Below are 18,778 nucleotides of genomic sequence, written 5' to 3' on the forward strand. Positions count from 1 at the left end.
TGCATGTAAAACAAAAATAAATAAATTAAAAAACCCTTTTGGCACTTGCCATAGGTACTTTCTGTTCTCAGAGGACTGTCACAGTCACTCTTCTGACTTATTGTCAGAGCTCGAGAAGTGAGAGAGGTAGGGACTGATGCTCATGTTTGAAATGCTATTTAAGGTTTTTTTTTTCATGAGCAAATTGTAGATGAAATTTGAATTCTTTTTCTTTCTTCTTTTTCCTAAACCTTGTATGTACTGGGAACGGTTTTTGTGTCTTTTACTCTTTTGGGTCTCTGGAATGTGACTCCAGCTTCTGTGGCTTTCTGATTGTGGGGACTGTCTGTCTGTGTAGACTTAGGATTTGGGCTGATAAAAGGCAAGGGCCTTAAGAGCTGAATGTTGGGTTAGAAGTGTAGCTCAGTGGTAGAACTCCTGCCCGTTGTATGAAGTTTCTGGTTTCTGCTTCTCTAGCAGAAGTTTCTCACTCTGCTAGAGAGCTTCCTCTCCCCTTCCCTCTTCCTCACCAGCATTTTTGCATAGCTAACACGTAAGCTATGCGATTTAGTTCTTGTAGATGCCTCTTAGATGGGCATTCTCCTCTAATTCCAATGGTTGCACTATTTATGTTGCCCAGGCTAGCCTAGAACTAAATATGTAATCTAAGCTTGCCTGGAATTCTTGATCCCTATCTTAGCCTCTCCTGTGCAGGAATTGCAAATCTGAGCTGCCACCCCGGCTCAAGAGCTGGTCTTTCTTTTTTCTTTTTAAAGATCTATTTATTTATTATATATAAGTACACTGCAGCTGTCTTCAGACACACCAGAAGAGGGCATCAGATCTCATTACAGATGGTTGTGAGCCACCATGTGGTTGCTGGGATTTGAACTCAGGACCTCTGGAATAGCAGTCAGTGCTCTTAACCACTGAGCCATCTCTCCAGCCCCAAGAGCTGATTTTTCAGTTCTGGAGTTTTTTATTCTAGTACATGTCAAGGTCATTTGGACACTGGATGTACTCTCACATGTTACTGGTGAAGATGCAGTGTTAAAAGTGATCTGGTAATTCTGTTTCTAAGGATTCGTTCAAGACCTAGTAACAGAAACATGAAGTGTCTGTGCATAAAGAATCACTGTGGCCTTATTTGACACAGCAAACGTAGGGAACAGGGTCTGTTTTTAGGATGCTGGCTAGGTATGCCAGGCTTGGATCCTTGGATACTTCACAGTGGTACCAAGGAATAATCATGTATTCTACCATGGAGTGACTTCAGGACAAGTTATTTAGTAAACATTTCAAGGTAGGGAAAAGTGTCTAAAGTACTAGACTGAAATGTAGTTCAGAAATAGAATGCATGGCCAGCTTATGAAGGGTCCTGCGGTGGTCCCTAGTATAACAACATCAACAACAAAAGGGTCGGTGGGTAGGTGCATAGTGCTTTTCCCTTCTATTTAAGAAAGCAGATAAAAGACATCCTATGTTAGTGGCTTGCGATAGTTAATATGTTGATATGTTGATATGTTAATATGTTAATGTGTTAATGTGTTGGATGTCAATCTATACATTCAACAGAAACTCTGTTAAAATCCCAGCATCCAAGCCTGGAGAGACAGTTCAGTGGTTAAGAGCCCTCGCTGCTCTTTTGAGGACCTGGGTTCAGTTCTCAACAACTATATGGTAACTCATAGCCATTCGTTAACTGCATTTCCAGAGATTCTGATGCCCTCTTTTGCCTCCAAGGTCATCACACATGCACAAGGTACACAAACATTTGCAAGCAAAATACCTACATACATTGAAAAAAAAAATAGACATTAAAAAAAAAGTTAAAAAAAATTCAGCTTCCCAACTGGCCCTTTTTGCTGAAATTGATGGATTGAACCAAAATACAAGAGCTCTTGCACAAGCAAACAATTTAAGTGAGTTTGGGTGTTTTGTCTGCTTGTGTGTCTGTGTACCATGTACCTGCTTGGTACCCATGGAATTGAACCCAGGTCCTTTAGAAGAGCAGCCAGTGCTCTTATCCATGAAGCCATCTCTCCAGTCCCCAAAATAATCTTTAAAAGACAGAAAAAAGAAGACTAAGAATTTAAAAACTTACTGGGAAGCCACAGTAGTTCCCAGGTGTGGTCATCCATATCCATTATGTCAGCACGACGTGTGAGGCAGGAGAATAGTGAACTCATGGTCTTTCTGCTTGCATAGTGAGCTCCAAGACAAATCTGGGCTATTTAATGTAACCCCGTATTTATAAACAGAAAACCACACTAATCAAGATTATGTGGCATGAGGATGGTTGTTGGAATAGAATTACAAGTCTAGTTGGGGCTCAGTGATTTAGAGCACAGACTGTTCTTCAAGAGGCCTTGGGTTCAGTTTCTAGCACTCAGATGGTGACTCCTAATTGTTTGTTACTCCAGCTCCAGGGGATCTGCCATCCTCCTTTGACCTCTGTGGACACCAGATACTCCTGTGAAGCAGGCAGAACACGTATTGTATGGTCCTGCCTATGAGTGATGCCTTGAATAGGCAAATCTGTAGAAAACAGCAAACGAGGAAATGGAACTAATTGTGAAGAGTAGAGGTTTTCTCTGGGAAGCAATGAAAATGTCCTAAAGTTGATTGTGGTGATGGCTGGGTAACTGAGTGTACCTAAGAGTCACCACTGATTATTATACTTTGAATGGATAGATTACACGGTGAGAGAATTGAATCACAAGCTTTTCTTAAAGAACAAGTGATACAAATGTATGTACGTACTTGCTGATTTAAAAAAAGGAGATGCTTTAAGGTTAAATACTTAAGGTTTGTCTTAATTGAACATGGTCAAGGCAGACAGGGAAATGGCTATCATCAAGGTAGTTTTTCATTCACATATTGCCTGGATACAGGCCAATACACTGCGCAGCCCACCCAGGTGAGTACTAGAACTGTTTGCAGCCAGCTGGGTAGCAGTGGCCTGATGGAGAATGCCATAGTCTCACATGTTAAAACCTTGAAATCCAGAGCTCTGCAAACTGTAATTCTGGTGGTCAGAAAGGCTGCCGCATGGGAGGGGTTCAAGGCTGGCCTCTACAGAAAGGGTTGGCCATGCAGTACAGTGATGATGGAAACGTCACCTAAAAAGTCTTTGCTCATCAGCATGCACATTCCCTCCAGATGGTGAGATTCCAGGAGGTTTTAATAAATGAAAGCTACATTTGCCTGAAGAACCCAGCAGCTACTAATTGCCTCAAAAATAATCATGCGCATGGTACAATGAGAGGTACTAGACAGTGGTGCTATGAGAGGAACTTAGACAGTGGTGCTATGAGAGGTACTTAGACAGTGGTACTAGTTTGATTGTTAGTGTTATTTCTGCCAACTTTGTGGTTTTATATGACTGTGGCACAGATTGGATTTCTATCTGTGTACCCAAATCAACACAGAATTGTGGAAGACATAATAGGGCATGCTTATGGTGATGTATATCACAGAATACATTTTAAAAAGCTAGCAGAGAGAGGTTATCCATCATGCTGTTTTATATGACTGCAGTTATAAAGCTGTGGTGCACAGCTTTAATCCAGAGGTAAGTCAAGGCCAGCCTGGTCTACTGAATGAGTTTCAGGACAGCCAGGGCTACACAGAGAATCCCTGTCTCAAACAACAAACATAGCTGGGTACACCAACTGCCAATTGTAATGACACATGAATAAAAGGCTTTTGTTGAATATTTGTGGAATGAACGCAGGGCTTTATATCCTTATACATTTTTGCCTGTTCTTTTTTTTTTTTTTTCCTTTTCTTTCTATTTTTCGGAGCTGGGGACCGAACCCAGGGCCTTGCACTTCCTAGGCAAGTGCTCTACCACTGAGCTAAATCCCCAACCCCTTGCCTGTTCTTTTTTAACCTATTTATGAATAAGGTTTTCCCTTATAGCTTTGTTCTTATAGTTTGTCTTAGTCACTGTTTATTGCTGTGAAGAGATACCATGTTCAAGGCAACTCTCTCCTCTCCCACCCCCAAGAGTTTTTCTGTGTAGCCCTGGCTGTCTTGAAACTCCCTCTGTAGACCAGCCTGGCCTTGAACTCAGAGATCTGCTTGCCTCTCTGCCTCTCTGCTTCTCAAGTGTGGAAATTCAAGGTGTGCACCACCACACCCGACCTGACAAAGCAACTCTTTTAAAGAATATTTACCTGGAGGCTGGCTTACAGTTTCAGAGGCGGAGTCTATATCATCACAGTGGGAGCAGAACAGCACTGGAGAAACAGCTGAGTGCTTCACATGCATGATCCCAAAGGCAGGGAGGGAAAGACTGGATGGGCATGAGCTTCTGAAACCTCAAAGCCACCCTCAGTGATACACTTCCTCCACCAAGGCTACACCGCCTCCTAATCCTTCTCAAATAGTGCCATCCCATAATTACCAAGCATTCTGTCTGAGCCTATGGGGGCCATTCTTATTCAAACCACCCACAGAGTTGTGGTATATTTGTTTACACTTGTAAAACCATTTGAATAAAGCCACCCACAGAATGTTTTGTGTTTCCCAAATGACTCCATTTAAAAAGACAAACTAGCTGGGCATGATAATGCACACCTTTAGTCTCAGGCAGATGTCCTCGGTCTACATCGTGTGTTCCTGGGCAGCCTAAGGTACAGACCAAAACTGTTACACTTGCATACACTCAGGCATGAATGCATGTGCATGAGGCGGGTTGAGTTGGGACTTGAAATGTAGCTTGTTGGTAGAGCATGTGCTTAGTACCTCAGAACCCTAGGTTTGTTCTAGGACAGCCAGGGCTGCATAACAGAGAGACCCTATCTTAAGAAACAACAGCAGCAGCAAAACCCTCTGGGTTTAGTGCACATAAATAAGACAAATAAATGCCTTTTGTGCTTGTTTTGAGACAGGGTTTCACGAAGTCTAGACCGGCCTCAGGCTCTATGAAGGGGGATCACCTTGAATTTCTGATCCTCCTGTCTACCTCTCAAATGCTGGGATTATAGGTGTGTACCTCTCTCATTTTGTCTGACTCCAATAAATATTCTTTAAAGTTTTAAAATTATTTTTTTCAGAATTATATTTTTTTGTATTTTGATCTTTTGAGATTTTGCCATTCAGGGTTATGGTTGTGTAGGTTGTGTCTTTTGGGATTATAGCTCAAACCTAATCAAGAGGCAGATAGAGCAAGGGCAGGGGTGTTCGTTGTGGTTTCTGTAGAAGGATGGTAAATATGGTTAGAATTAGTTAGGGTGGGGAATTTTTGTAGGCTCTGAGGTACAGGGGCTGTCTCTAGTTATCTGCTACCTGGCTTTGGCATGATTGGGAAAGAAATATTGTGGCTCAGTCTGATCACCTGTGAGAATCTGATGAAGGAGATGATTGGAACATGGGATGGGGATTGATTGGTGTCAAGGGTTACTATCGCAGTGAGACGATACCACGATTATGGCACAGTATAAAAGGAGGAACTATTGAATTAGGGCAGGCATGGCGTAGGAGCTGTGACAGAGCTTACATCCAGATCCGAAGGCAACAGGCAGAAGGAGACTGGGCTTGGTGTGGGTTTTTTAAACCTTAAAGCCCACCCTCCAACAAGGCCACACCTCCTAATCCCTCCCAAACAGTAACTGGGGAGCAAGCGTTCAAATATGTGAGTCTGTGGGGACTGTTCTCACTTGAGCCACCACAACTGGTGTGGAGAGGAAAGATTTGTTTGCAGTGGAACTTCGGTACCTTTTGGAAATTGAATTCCTTGAGAGGGACACTCTACAGTGTCAGCAGAGCCCCACATGTCAAAGCGTTAAGAGAGAGGAATATGGTGAAGATGACAGGGACCCTTTAATGGACTTGACTTCGGAGTGGTATGTAAATATTTAGTATATTTTTTCAAATAAAGTTTAAGTTGAAAAAAATTCCTAAAATGGAAAATAAAACAAACTAAATGCTTATCAGTTGATAATATCTCTATATTATATTTTAATGTTATTTAATATATAATAGATTGTTACTGGTAGAAGGCTATTACTGTTTTCTGGAGACATATATTGTGTAGATTAAAGTACATTATTAGTTATGGTGGTGAGACTTTTGTGACGGGAAAAGAAGATACAATTAGAGCATCTGAAGCAAGCCTGAAATTCAGTGTTCTTAAGTTTGAATTGAAAGCAGTAATGTCAACTCATGCTGTAATTTGTCACAAGAAACCGAAGACAAAACGAGAAGCTCCATTTCTAGCTCTGCTTTTGAAGAGGCCTAGAAACAGTACAGCAGTCCTGGTTGCCCAGAGAATTGTCTGTAAAGTTCTTCAAAGGTAACTAGTGCTCTTTGGAGAGGTGGCTGATCCCTGACTCTGCTTAAGACTCACCTGAAACTTGCCATGTCAGATGGCAGTTACAAAGACTTCCTGGAGTCACTTCAGAAAGAACTCGGAAGGCGGTACTGACACCTGTTAAATAGAGGCTTAGTGTGTGTAAGCTCACAGGTTTTATCCTCAACACCATAAGCCAAAAGCCAAAACACACAGACACACACACACACACAGACACACACACACACACACGCACACACACACACCCATACACACCACACACACACACCCAAACACACACACACCAAACACACACACACCCAAACACACACACACACACACACACCTTTACATCAACACAAAAATGAAATGAAATTAAAACTTAGAAATAAGTATGAAGAGGCTTCCACTGGCCAAAGGTGAGATCATTTGAGCATCAGGAGGGTAAGAAATGCATAGGAGATAGGAGAGATGGCTTAGCACCTAAGAGCACTGGCTGGTCTTCCAGAGAACCTAACACCCACGTGGCAGCAGCTCATAACATCTGTAACTCTAGTCTCAGGGCCTCCACAGCATCATGTACATATGTGGTACATAGACATACATGTAGGTAAACATCCATATGTACAAAATAGAAATAAAACTTAAAAAATAAACCTGTAAGAATCCAGTAGGTTAAAACATCAAATGTGTTTCAATTTTTGATGATACCAAAATAACAGTCAGTCACATTGAAGAGTGCTGGAGAGCCAGCTCACTGTTCAGGGTGAGCACATATTCGACCGTAGGATTTACAAAGGTAGAAGTATGGTCCAGTTTGTAAGCCCACAAGGAGCAGCTGAGTCTAAGCAGTGGGCATCAGTGTCTGCAGACATTTCATACCCCTTGATAGAAATGTGACTAGGACATAGCAACAGACCAGTGGCTCCTGCATGTCATCAGACCTTTAGCACTTGCTTTGAGTGAACTCTTCATATCAGTAACCTAAGTGTCGACCACAAGGCTTGTTGAAATGACGAGTATCAGGCTCTATACGCTATCCAGAGCTGTTGAGTCAGACCCAGCATTTTCCCAGATTAGGTGACCCATATGATTAAATCTGAGTTACATTGTCTTACAGGCATACCTAAACTCGTCTACAAAGAAACTAGAAGGAAAAAAGTGAGATAGAGGGGAAAACCTATAAAGAAAAAAGATTTAGGGGTTGGGGATTTAGCTCAGTGGTAGAGTGCTTAAGGCCCTGGGTTTGGTCCCCAGCATCCAAAAAAAGAAAAAAAAGAAAAAAAGAAAAGAAAAAAAAAGAAAAAAGATTTAGAAAGCGTACCAGTCGCCCACAAGATCATATATGGCACTCATTCAGACAAACACAGATTTTCAAATTATGAGGCAACTGGGAAATATATTGGTTTTACTGTAATATACCTCAGAGTAATTGGAGCAGTGGAGGAAAATAGGACAGATGGCCAAGAGTGATCATGTCCTGTGCATTGTTGAAGCTGGGTGACAAATATGAAAAATATAGCATTTTAATCTTGCATTTAATCATTTTTTTTTATAACAACCAGAAAGGGAGACTGACAAGATAGTGTAGTCATAAAGGTGAGGATGTGGGAATTGTAATTGCTGATGGCATGTAAAATGGTGTGACTACTTTGGAAAAAGGTCTGGGTTCCTCAAAAGACTTAACAGAATTCTAATTTAACCCAGCAGCTCTACTCTGAGGTATATAACCAAGAGAAATGTAAACATTTATGTGAAACTTATGCGTAGATGTTCTTGGCAACATTTTTCATAATAGGGAAAACCTTGGGAGCAGCCCAAATGCTCACTGATTGATTAATGGTTATATAAAATGAGGTATGGTATAAAATATAATGAAGTCTTAAATCTACCCCAGATAGATGAGCCTCAAAAGCATTACACTAAGAGAAAGGAAGCAGTCGCGAAAGACCATTGTCTTATTCCATTTATACGCATTGTCAGGGTCTTATGAGGGGAAACAGGGAAGTATTTCTCAAGACAGAGCTTACTTTGGGGGATGATAAAAATATTGTAGAATTGATCGTGGTGATGGTTGTGTACTTCTGTATATGAACATACTAAGGTTACTGTATTGTATGTACACTGTACATACTGTATTGTATGTACACGGTAACTGATGAATTCTTATATATGCAAGTACATATTAGTAGAGCTTTCCTGAAAGGAGGGGACATTATACTATACTTGATTCCCCACTTTGTCCAGGAGAAGTCAGAGTAGGTCTTTGTGTAGGCGATCCTGAGAGGGAGCCAGGATTGAGAAGCACCGTGGAAAGAAGATAACTGTTAAGGATTGTTGGGAGAGAGGTAGGCTGACTATCAGATATGTTAGCTTAGAAGGGAAGTCCAGAGATGGTGGCATAAGGAATTAAGAATCTCCTGGGAGGAGCTGTCAATATTTACCAGAATACAACTAAGCATAGGGGACCCCTTTTTCTTCTGTTAGATTGGGAGTGAAAATGTTGAATTATGCTCACAGGTGTCTTGTGTGGTCCCAAAAGCTGCAGCCCCCTTCTTCCTCCTCCATCTCCATTACCATCTGGGGTCTCATTCAGCCTGGCTTTCTAGCTTTTTACTCAAGGTGAAAGCATACTTCGTTAGTTACATTTTGGGAATATCAAATCATAATACAAAATTAGCAATCTAAAAAATAAACCTGGCTAGTTAGGCATGGAGACATATTTTCTATATTTGGAGTTGAAAGTGAGACTTCTAAAAACAAATAAAATAGAAGTAGCTGGAGAGAGGCTTAGATGTGGAAAGCCCTGGTTGCCTGTCTAGAGGACCTGCATTTGCTTCCCAGGCAAGTACCCATGTCAAGTGACCTGTGAATCTAGCGCCAAGGGACCTGGTGACTTTTGTGGGCACTGGTGCACATATGTGTACATACACACACACACACACACATCACGAAATAGAAATAAAAGCAAATCTAACTAGCCAGGTTTATTTTTTAGATTGCTAATTTTGTATTATGATTTGATATTCCCAAAATGTAACTAACGAAGAAAGCTGACCTAACTTAGCCAAATTTCTTTCTTTAAAGAGCTTTAGGTATTAGTGAAGATCTCTTGGCTTTTGTTTTGATTTTTGAGAGAAGGGCTCTCCTGTAGCCCAGGCTAGCTTGGAGCTTGCAGTCTTCCTGGTTCAGCCTTTCTAACTGATAAACAATGTCATACTGGACCATTCATTCAATCATTCATTCATTCATTCAAAATGTATTCATTGTTTTGCTGCCTAGATGAAGAGAAATGAGGTTAGCTATATTTCTGATTTTCTTCCAAAGCATTTATTGTTCAGAAAACGGCCTGCTATCTTATTGGCTGAGCAGTAGAGAGAGAGAATTTGAAGGTATAGTAGCATGGTACCTGGAGTTTGAAGAGAAGCCATGCAGAACTAGACCTTGACTATGGTCTGACTGTTCCTGTGCAAGTTATCTGCTACTGCCTGAGACAGTTAGTTTCCTCAGCTAAGGTTTAGATGTGGGTACTCCTGGAGTTAAAATGTTGTGCTCTCCTGCTTTTCCTTCCAGAAGCAGTTAAGCATAGAGTGGTGGTGAAGAGTTTGTTTCCTAGTTCTAGGATAGAGTGATTATCATCTGTGTTTGCTGTGTCCTGGCTGTGTAACTTTGGACAAGTTGGTTAGTCTTTTCACACCTGTCTTAATTAGGGTTTCATTGCTGTAAAGAGACACTATAACAAGGCAGCTCTTACAAAGGACAACATTTAATTGTGGCTGGCTTACGTGTTTAGAGGTTCAGACCATTATCATCAAACTGGTAGTGTAGTAGCTTCCAGGCAGGCCTGGCACAGGAGGAGCTGAGAGTTCTACATCTTGTTCATAAGGAAGCTAGGTGCAGACTGTCTCTCCCGGCATCCAGAGGGTGTCAAAGCCCACCCCCACAGTGCACACTTCCTTTAACCAGGCCATACCTACTCCAACAAGGCCACACTCCTAATAATGCCACTTCCTGGGCCAAACAATCAAACCACCACAGCACCTTAGCTTCTTATACGCAAAACAGGAGGGAATAATGGCATCTGTCTCATGGATTTCCTCAAAGTGTTTGGAGCTCACTAGGTTTATGTCGTTTCGTTCTGTAATGAGGTCCTCTCCCTAAGTCAGTCATCGCTAGTTTGGATGTCTTTCTCACTCACACATGCAGTGTTATGTCTGTTGTTTAAGTTTGTAGACCTTTATGGGAAGGTAAGAAAGCAGCCATAGAAAAGCAGCTGGCCAGAAAGTGAAGCTTTTCTTGGTGGTGCTCTACCATTTGTTCTGGCCTCCTACTCTACTCCAAGGTAGGAGGTTTTGAATGAAAACAACTCTCTAGTACTTTTCGGTGTGTAGTAGATATCCTAATACTGCTTTCTCTCCCTTGTCTAGTACTTTTTGGCGTGTAGTAGATATCCTAATACTGCTTTCTCTCCCTTGTCTTCCTGTCCCCATATAGATCAGTTCTTCTCGGGTCACGTGGACTTGACATATCCCATATCTCCCAGAGACTGGAGAGTCTGAGTGCAGCCACCACTTTTGAACCTCTCGAGCCTGTGAAGGACACGGACATTCAGGTAAGGGCTGCCAGCTGCGGGCACAGTGGAGCTTGTACCCAGGCTGTAGGCCACAGCCCTTTCTTCACCAGTTAGAATACCACTTTCTTACTTGATTTTCTTCTTGCCCAGGAACTAAAAGAACAAGAGATTCGGCTTTGGAGATGAGAGGAGAATCATTGGGTTGTTTTCAGAGTGCTCTTTGTGGCTAAATTTAAGAAAGCAGTTCCAACCTGTTACTTTTTAGATAATTTTGGTCCTGAGTACAGATTTCACTTCTTTACTTGGGCTTAGTCCAAGGGTACAGAGACAGGAATTGTTCAGTTTCTCTTGCTTTCTTTACTAGATATCAGATATTTTACTATTTATTGTTTGAATTTCTTTTTGTATCTTGTTGTATTGGGCCTTAAAGTACTATTTACTGAAATTGACTCAATGATTTTCAGGAAATATTTCCGCATTAGTGATACCAGGAAATGGCCTAATAGCGGACCAAGTCTCTCGTTGAGCCAAGCATTCCACTCGCTGTTACTCGTTATTTTAATCTAATCAGAAACTGCTATAAAACTGTTAAGAAGAAACCTCATGGTTTGGGTAGTTTTGTGTTGGAATGAAAGCACGTGCTGTTTGTGTTGGTTTGCTTGAGATAAACCCACTCTTGCGTGGTCTGGCTCAAGTTCCTGGCTCATGGTCCCAGAGCTCCTGAGGAGTTGTGACTGTGCCATCACCTACTCCAATTTCCTTTGAAATTGAAAGGATTCAGGTCCCACAAAGGCAAGTCCAGGAAGAAATTGGGTAGTAATTGTGTTCTCTATGAGGCAGACTTAAATCAATACTGTATGCCACTACCCTTTGAAGACCCATTTACTTTGCTTCTATATTTCTGCATTTATTCTAATTTGGAAACATGTAGTTTTGAATGGAGACTAGAAATTACTGATATTCATGATTTCCTCAATTACTGAATGTTCCCAAAATGTAAAAACCCCGAGGTTTTTATTTTTATTTTGCCTTTTAACAAGTTAAATACTAGCCGATCTCAAGTGTTGGTGCTCTGCCATAGTACATCTGGCATTGATCAGACGGCATGAACTGGACAGAACTCAAATACTTTGGCAGGGAGCTGGCTCTGGCTGTAGGAGGAAGAGTGGTGATTTCTTCCAGCCATTTGCTTAGTGTAAGAACATCTTCTCCAGCATCCTGGTGGATGGTTTCCTAGCAATGTATGCTCAGTCACATCAGAAGGAATTTCTTAATTTGGAATGATTATTGCAATGAGTTTTAGTCTTATGTGGGAAAAGCTTTGAACTTTAAGACTAAAGTTGCTCTACTTTGGATTTTCCAGCTCTCACTTGGACTTTGCCAGAATGCCTATAAAATGCATAATAATCCAAGACAGTTGGGTGTGTATTCCAATGTGTTCGCCCACCTGTATGTGATTTTAGGGGAGGGTACAGGTAGGCACGGGAAGAATGCTGAAGGCAACCTTTTTTATCTATTTTTGGGCACTTTTAACCTTTTGTTTAAAAAAGGGTTTCTCATTAGCCTGGAAATTGACCATGTGACAGGCTGGCTGGCCTGTGAGGTTCTGGGGACCCACATGTCTCTGCCCCCCTTCTCTCCACTGCTGGATTGTAGGCACGCCCCTTCCCATGCAGCTTTCACAGCTGAACCCAGGTCCTCGTGCTTGCCCGGGTTTTCTTCCTACCCTACACCTGCAGAGTAGGGGGGAATTTATCGTTTAGACCTGAAGAAAAGGTCAGACTTGATAATATTAAGCTGCTGTCAACTTCATCTTCTTGTCAAGAAAGGGAAAATATAGCTTTGGCCTGAAAAGACTTTGAACTGGACTACTGACTCAAGTTTATCTGTAGGAATTGATGGTTTTAATTGTGGTTTGTAGCTCAGTTGATCTATGCCCGTGATTCTTAAACTGTGGGTCATGACTTCTTTGGGGGTCACATATTAGATATCCTGCATATCAGATATTTACATTTTGATCTATAACAATAGAAAAACTGTAGTTGTGAAGTAGCAACAAACAAAAATACTTTTATGGTTGGGGTTCACTACAACATGAGGAACTGTATTAAAGGTTCACTGCATTAGGAAGGTTGAGGAGCACCGCTCTGTGCTCTCATTTTATGTTAAAGCCCAGCAGTATCATGTTTGCGCCTGATTAGTGTAGTGCCACTGTTAGCATTGAGGGTCTTCCTTTTACCTTTCTTCTGGTGTGTTTTGGCTGTGGATAATAGTAAAATTGGACATTGTCATTTGCTCAATTTTAGAAGAATATCTGGTAGTCTGTTTTTCATTCACATACCATGTACTTGATCTTTTTTAATTAGTGATTTTATTTTATATAAATTGGTGTTTTGACAGCACGTATGTCTGTGTGGGGTGTTTGACATCCTGGAAGAGGAGTTATAGACAGTTGTGAGCTGCCATGTTGGTGCTGGGAATTGAACTCAGGTCCTTTGGAAAAGCAGCCAGTGTTCTTAACTGCTGAGCCATCTCTCCAGTTTTCTTTGTTTTTGTTTTTGTTTTTGTTTGAGACAGAATTTCATTTGTGGCTGTGACTGACTTGAATCACTAAGTAGCTTGGGAGGCCTACAGCTTGCAGTGATCTTATTGCCTCTGCCCTCAGAGCGGAGAGTAGTGGGAGTCGCCTCCTCCCGTGTGATTGACTTTTGCATTGATACATGAGCTTCTGCTTTTCAAATGTTGCATGTCTTCTGGGCACAAGAATATACTGTGTGGTAACCCTGTATGCTGAGTGTCAGAGTAGAACTGCCACATCTGTTTATAAGATCTGTGCACTGTCACAGACGGATGGGCTGGGGCGCTCTGACAGATGCCGGTCGGACTTTACTGCTCATAGTTTGTCATCTTACAAGTTCACAGGGCATTTTTCCACGTATAAACACTGACTATATTTCCTTCTGTTTCTAATTTCTTGAAATTAACATGGGTTTTGCTTTTATTCTCTTGTTTATCGTAGTCAGTGACGTTGGCACGCATTGAGAATGCAGTGATGTTGGCACGCATTGAGAATGCATTGTTAAAAAGTTGCTGTGACAAGCAACAGGAAACCACTTAAATATACATAGGAATGATACTTAGTAGACATTTTTAAAATGTTTTATTGATTTTATTTTTGGGAACAATCATAAAGAAGGCCTACCAACCTGTGTTACAAGCAGTAGTGTGCTGTGACAGGCTGCTGAGTGGACTGTATTGGACTGGTCAGTGTCTGTATAGTTTTAGGCACAGGTTTACAGAAGTCCACCTGCTCACTCCCGTGTATTGTTAAAGACAGATTGTATGTCCTCACCACCGTCTGAATGGCCCTCATGTATCATTGACACAAATGAATTATAGTATAGTTTCACATAGTCCTGGTTTTTTTTTTTAAAACTACATTTTTTTTTTTTTTTTTTTTTTTTTTTTTTTTTTTTTTTGAGCTGGGACCCGAACCTAGGGCCTATACATCAAAAAAGACTAAACAAACCCCTGAAACATATTTTGGCTATTTCAAAAGGCTAGAAAATGGGAGTTGCACATTTTCAATGGCAGTAGTTAAAATGGGAATATTTTCCAGTGTTAATCTAAATTTAAATGCGTTAGAAAAAAGCGATTGAATAACTGTACAATTGAATAATTGCCAGAAACTAATATTAATAGGTACCTAAAACAATGGGGATTTATTCTTTTACAGTTTTGAGTCCAGAAATTTGAGTACCAGAAATGTTAAACCTTTCATTAAAAATCCTGAAACAACTTCAACTGAACCCATGGAGAGTCCTGGAGTAGGCACTTACAGGTCCTGTGACCAGGCAAACAAGGGCAGTGCGTCTCCCACTTCTCTTGGGGGCCTTTAGGACAGAGGGCTGACTACGCACATCTTGATTCCAGAGTTCAGTGCCACCCATTCTGTCCAAACAAGTCACGGAACAATAATGTGTTAGAGAGACTTCAGTCAGACCTTTTCAGTTACAGATGGTCTGCTGCACACAAAGCCCCGAACACAGCAAGCTGCCCCCTCTTTCTTCCATAGAGTTTTCAGTGTAGCCTTTGAGTAGTACAGTGTAGCCCGTGCTGGCCTCCAGCTTCATAATCTGCCTTAATTAGAAGATTGAACTGTTTTATGAGAGTAAAGAGAAGTATGAAATAAAGGATACATTATCATGAGACAATTCACAGTCGGGAAAGTTGATCTGTCACAGGCACAGCATTGGTGTTGAGATGCTTGGTAAGCTGTTTGCTTACCACACTGTATTTATGATAAAATATTCTGTGTTTTCTTTCTCTTTCTGTTCTTGGAAATGTAAAGTATGCTCCGGACACTCAGTTTATTTTTTAAACAGTGAGAAGAAAAACTAAATGTCTTTGTGAGTTTAAAAATGAATCAATGTTGTAACCCCTTATCATCTAAATTGGTATTTTCAGTTTGTCTTTTGATTTTCTATCTTGAGAAAGAGACATTACCATTTAGACACAGCTATATAAAACATGAAAGAGGGAAAGAAGTTGTGTGCTCAGTAATTGTGCACTTGGAACAGGTTGCAGAGATCCTGTGCAGTTTGCTGGAGAGAGTGCTGGGTTTGCCAGAGGGATTGGCACAGTGGGTAGCAGCTCTTGGGAGCGTCGCTGTGCGGATGGTAATTCTGTAATAGTGCAGCTGGAAATGCCTTAGTCAGAGTGGCAGGCAGTATCTTAGCACTCAGACTTCTTTACTGTGTGTGTGAGGAGAGAGAGAGAGAGAGAGAGAGAGAGAGAGAGAGAGAGAGAGAGAGAGAGAGTGTGTGTGTGTGTGTGTGTGTGTGTGTGTGTGTGTGTGGGGTGGTGTTGTTGTTGTAGGTGTAAACTGGCCTTGAGATCTTCCTGAGGGATGGGATTAAGTTGTGAGCCATTATGCCAGGCTCTAGGACTGTGTGTTTGTGACAGGGTCTCACTGGACAGCCTTGGCTAGCTGGGAGCTTACTATGCAGAACAGATTGGCCTCTGCCTCTCAGCACTGGGATGTGCCCATTTTGAAAGAAGTTAGTTGCTTTGTCATGAGTGGCCCAAACACACCTTCCTTCTGTCTCGCTCTACTATACTTCATATGCTTGAGTGGGTCTCTGTGTACCAATTGGTATGTTCATGTAATAGAAAACATGAGGCCGGGTTGGGGATTAGCTCAGTGGTAGAGCGCTTAAGGCCCTGGGTTCAGTACCTAGCTCCAAAAGAAAAAAAAAAAAAAAGAAGTAAAAAAAAAAAACAAAAGAAAACATGAGGCCAGTTCATGTACTCTGTGGTTGGAAGTTTATTAAGCATTTGTGTTTATTAATCTTCTTTTATTGTATCTCTTCCAACCCTAAGAGAGCCTTTGGGAAGTTTATGGTAACCTTTTCTTTAAGGTTATAGAGGTTTAATTTTTCTGTGCATTGTGTGTTTTTTCTCTATGTATGTTTGTGCACCATGTACACAGAGCCGAAGAGGAGTTGGGAAAGATCCCTTGGAATAGGAGTTAGGGACAGTTTGGAACTGTCAGGTTGGTGCTGGGAGCTGAACGCGGGTCCTCTGCAAGAGCTCTTAACAGCTGAGTCACTTCCATCTCTGATCATAGAGGATTCCAATGGACATCTGGACCTTGTCTTTTCCCAGCGTGACATAGCATCTCTCCCGGTCCTAATGTAGGCTGTGGTTAGTATTCTTAAGACTCACCAGCAAATGAATCAGTGTAGCAGCATCTGAGGCCTGTTGGTTGAAGAGAAACCCTTTTCTGGAATAGCAGGTAAATTTTAGGCCAAGATTGGGCATGACAGCTGAGCTGCATTTAGCAAAGCTTACATCTGTGCCCAGCTCTGCATAACTCGGAGGCCAGAGTTATGCCAGGCCTGGTTCTCCATGTGAACATAGTGGTTTCCATACTCATGCTGTTCAAACACATCTGCTGTCCTTGACCCAGTGTCAATCTCACAGTTGGCAAAATCCAGTAAACTTGTAAAAATCAAGTCTTCCCGGCACCCAAGAGGCAGAGGAAGGAGTTCCAGGCCAACCTAGTCTATAGAGTGAGTTCCAAGGCAGCTAACACTATAAAGAGAAACCTTGTCTTGAACCACTACCCCCAACCCCCCCAAAAAAGGTGTCTCCACAAAGGCAGGCCACTGTGCATCCTGTTTTGTGTTTATAGTTACGTATACTAACACAACCATGGCGAGAACTAAAATGATTACGTTTTCCTGCCTGTTTGTGATCAGACAAAAGGCAGGCATTGTGAGGTTTGGTAGCAGAGTACAATTACATTGTTTGGTGAATGGAAATAAAAACTGTAACCTTTGGAATCAAACAGGGTTTGTGGAAAGTGTGAAGCTGCTTTTCTGTAAGCCAGGGATATAAAATTTCAGTCCTTTTATTCATCCATTCACACTCGCTTCTGAATGCCAGGTTTTCAGAACAAGCAAGCAAATGGCTGCTGAATGCGTTCTGAGCAAGCAGGAAATGACAGGCTGTTTTGTCTTCCCAGGGCTTTCTTATACCCTGTAGTGAGCCAGAGAATATCAATTACTACCGTAAAGAAGAAAGAAGTTGGAATAGTTCTTTTTGAATATTTGGAACAAGCCCACAGCTAAAATATTTATCTAACATCTGAATAGAGCAGGGCGGATAGATACTGTCAGGGCTGTGCCTTTGAACTGGCACTGAGGCATCCCTTCCTCCTTCATTAGCTCTGTTAACCTGCTGCTGTCTCTTGATGCACCACCCTCTGTAGCTGGGGAACATAAGTTGTCATTTTCAGTCTAGCATCTTTAAAAGACTTTGTTCAGAAACCTGAAATGAGCATATCCTTTTATCTTTTCAACTGTTTGACACTCGAGTGGATATGATTTGGGTTAAAGCCTTGTCAAACATTGACAGCACTTCTTGTGGGCAGCCCTTGACCCTGTGTGCCACTCTGATCTGCTGCACATTGTGCTCTGTGGTCCATCTCATTTCCATTTGGGGTTGCAGCCTGATGTGGCCCCTTTGTTTGACCAACAAAGTTGGAAAGTGTGGCTCTGTAGTTATGAAACTTAGGGCCTAGGTCTCCACCACCAGTACCTCCTATGAGAAGAAATGGAGAGAGCGGCTCAGACTGGAGTGGCTTTTACTCTCGTTTGGTGAGAGGAAGGAAGCTAAGAGTAGAATAGTAGCATCATTTGGTACTTAGAACCAGTTGTGTTGTTGCTGCTTAAAGCATTTTCCTGCTACACAATTGTGCGTCTTCCATTTTGGGTTTGAGGGGTAGAAATCTCAGCATTGTTAAGGCCAGCTTGCTACGGCGATGCCAGAGGGAGGCCCTCCATTCTGACAGACATGCGTGACACAGGAGCAGCACAGGCCCATGACTGCTAGTTGTTCTGGAGGGTAAGCTCGAGGCCTTGCTGCTCACTGTAGAGTGGTTGAGACTGAGGTGCAGATGCAGGAGCCTGCGGTACTTTTCAGAAGCATGGGGCACTTAGGGCACAGCAGCAGCTGACAAAGCGTGTTGAAGAAAGGGCTGGGTCTCCTGACACATATTTACAAGCAGGGCTGCTCTGTCTGTGCAATATCTAAAACTAGGGAACAGACTCTGTAAGTGGACTGTGGCTTTGTTGACTAAGGTTTATTACTGTTGCCTAATTTGGTTATTTCTTGGAATGACATGAGCAAGAGGATATGTACGTGCATTCCTCCAGTGCCTTTAAAATGCTGTTACTGTCTGAAAGCAGGCAGAACACCATAGGAGTGTATGATATACTTAATTTCCTCAAGGAAGCAGAATACATGGGTATGCTATTCTCTGGGCACTTTCTCCTCTGTTAGACTCTCCCATACTCAGAGTATGTCAGGCTGTCACAGTAGGGCTGGCCTCTAAATGGGCAGGACCTGGTGGATCCGCAAAG

The 18,778-nt window shown here is 41.9% G+C and overlaps 1 protein-coding gene across 1 annotated transcript in view; it reads left to right on the forward strand.

Annotated features, from left to right (window-relative positions):
- Nup93 (nucleoporin 93) overlaps nucleotides 1-18,778 on the forward strand; it is a 103,062-nt gene that overhangs the window by 22,658 nt on the left and 61,626 nt on the right. The window contains exon 3 of the mRNA XM_032888116.1: nucleotides 10,772-10,889. Coding sequence (XP_032744007.1) covers nucleotides 10,772-10,889 — 118 coding nt within the window. The remainder of the gene's footprint in view (nucleotides 1-10,771; nucleotides 10,890-18,778) is intronic.

Source organism: Rattus rattus, chromosome 17 (genome assembly GCF_011064425.1).
Source record: "Rattus rattus isolate New Zealand chromosome 17, Rrattus_CSIRO_v1, whole genome shotgun sequence".
NCBI classification, from domain to species: Eukaryota; Metazoa; Chordata; class Mammalia; order Rodentia; family Muridae; genus Rattus; species Rattus rattus.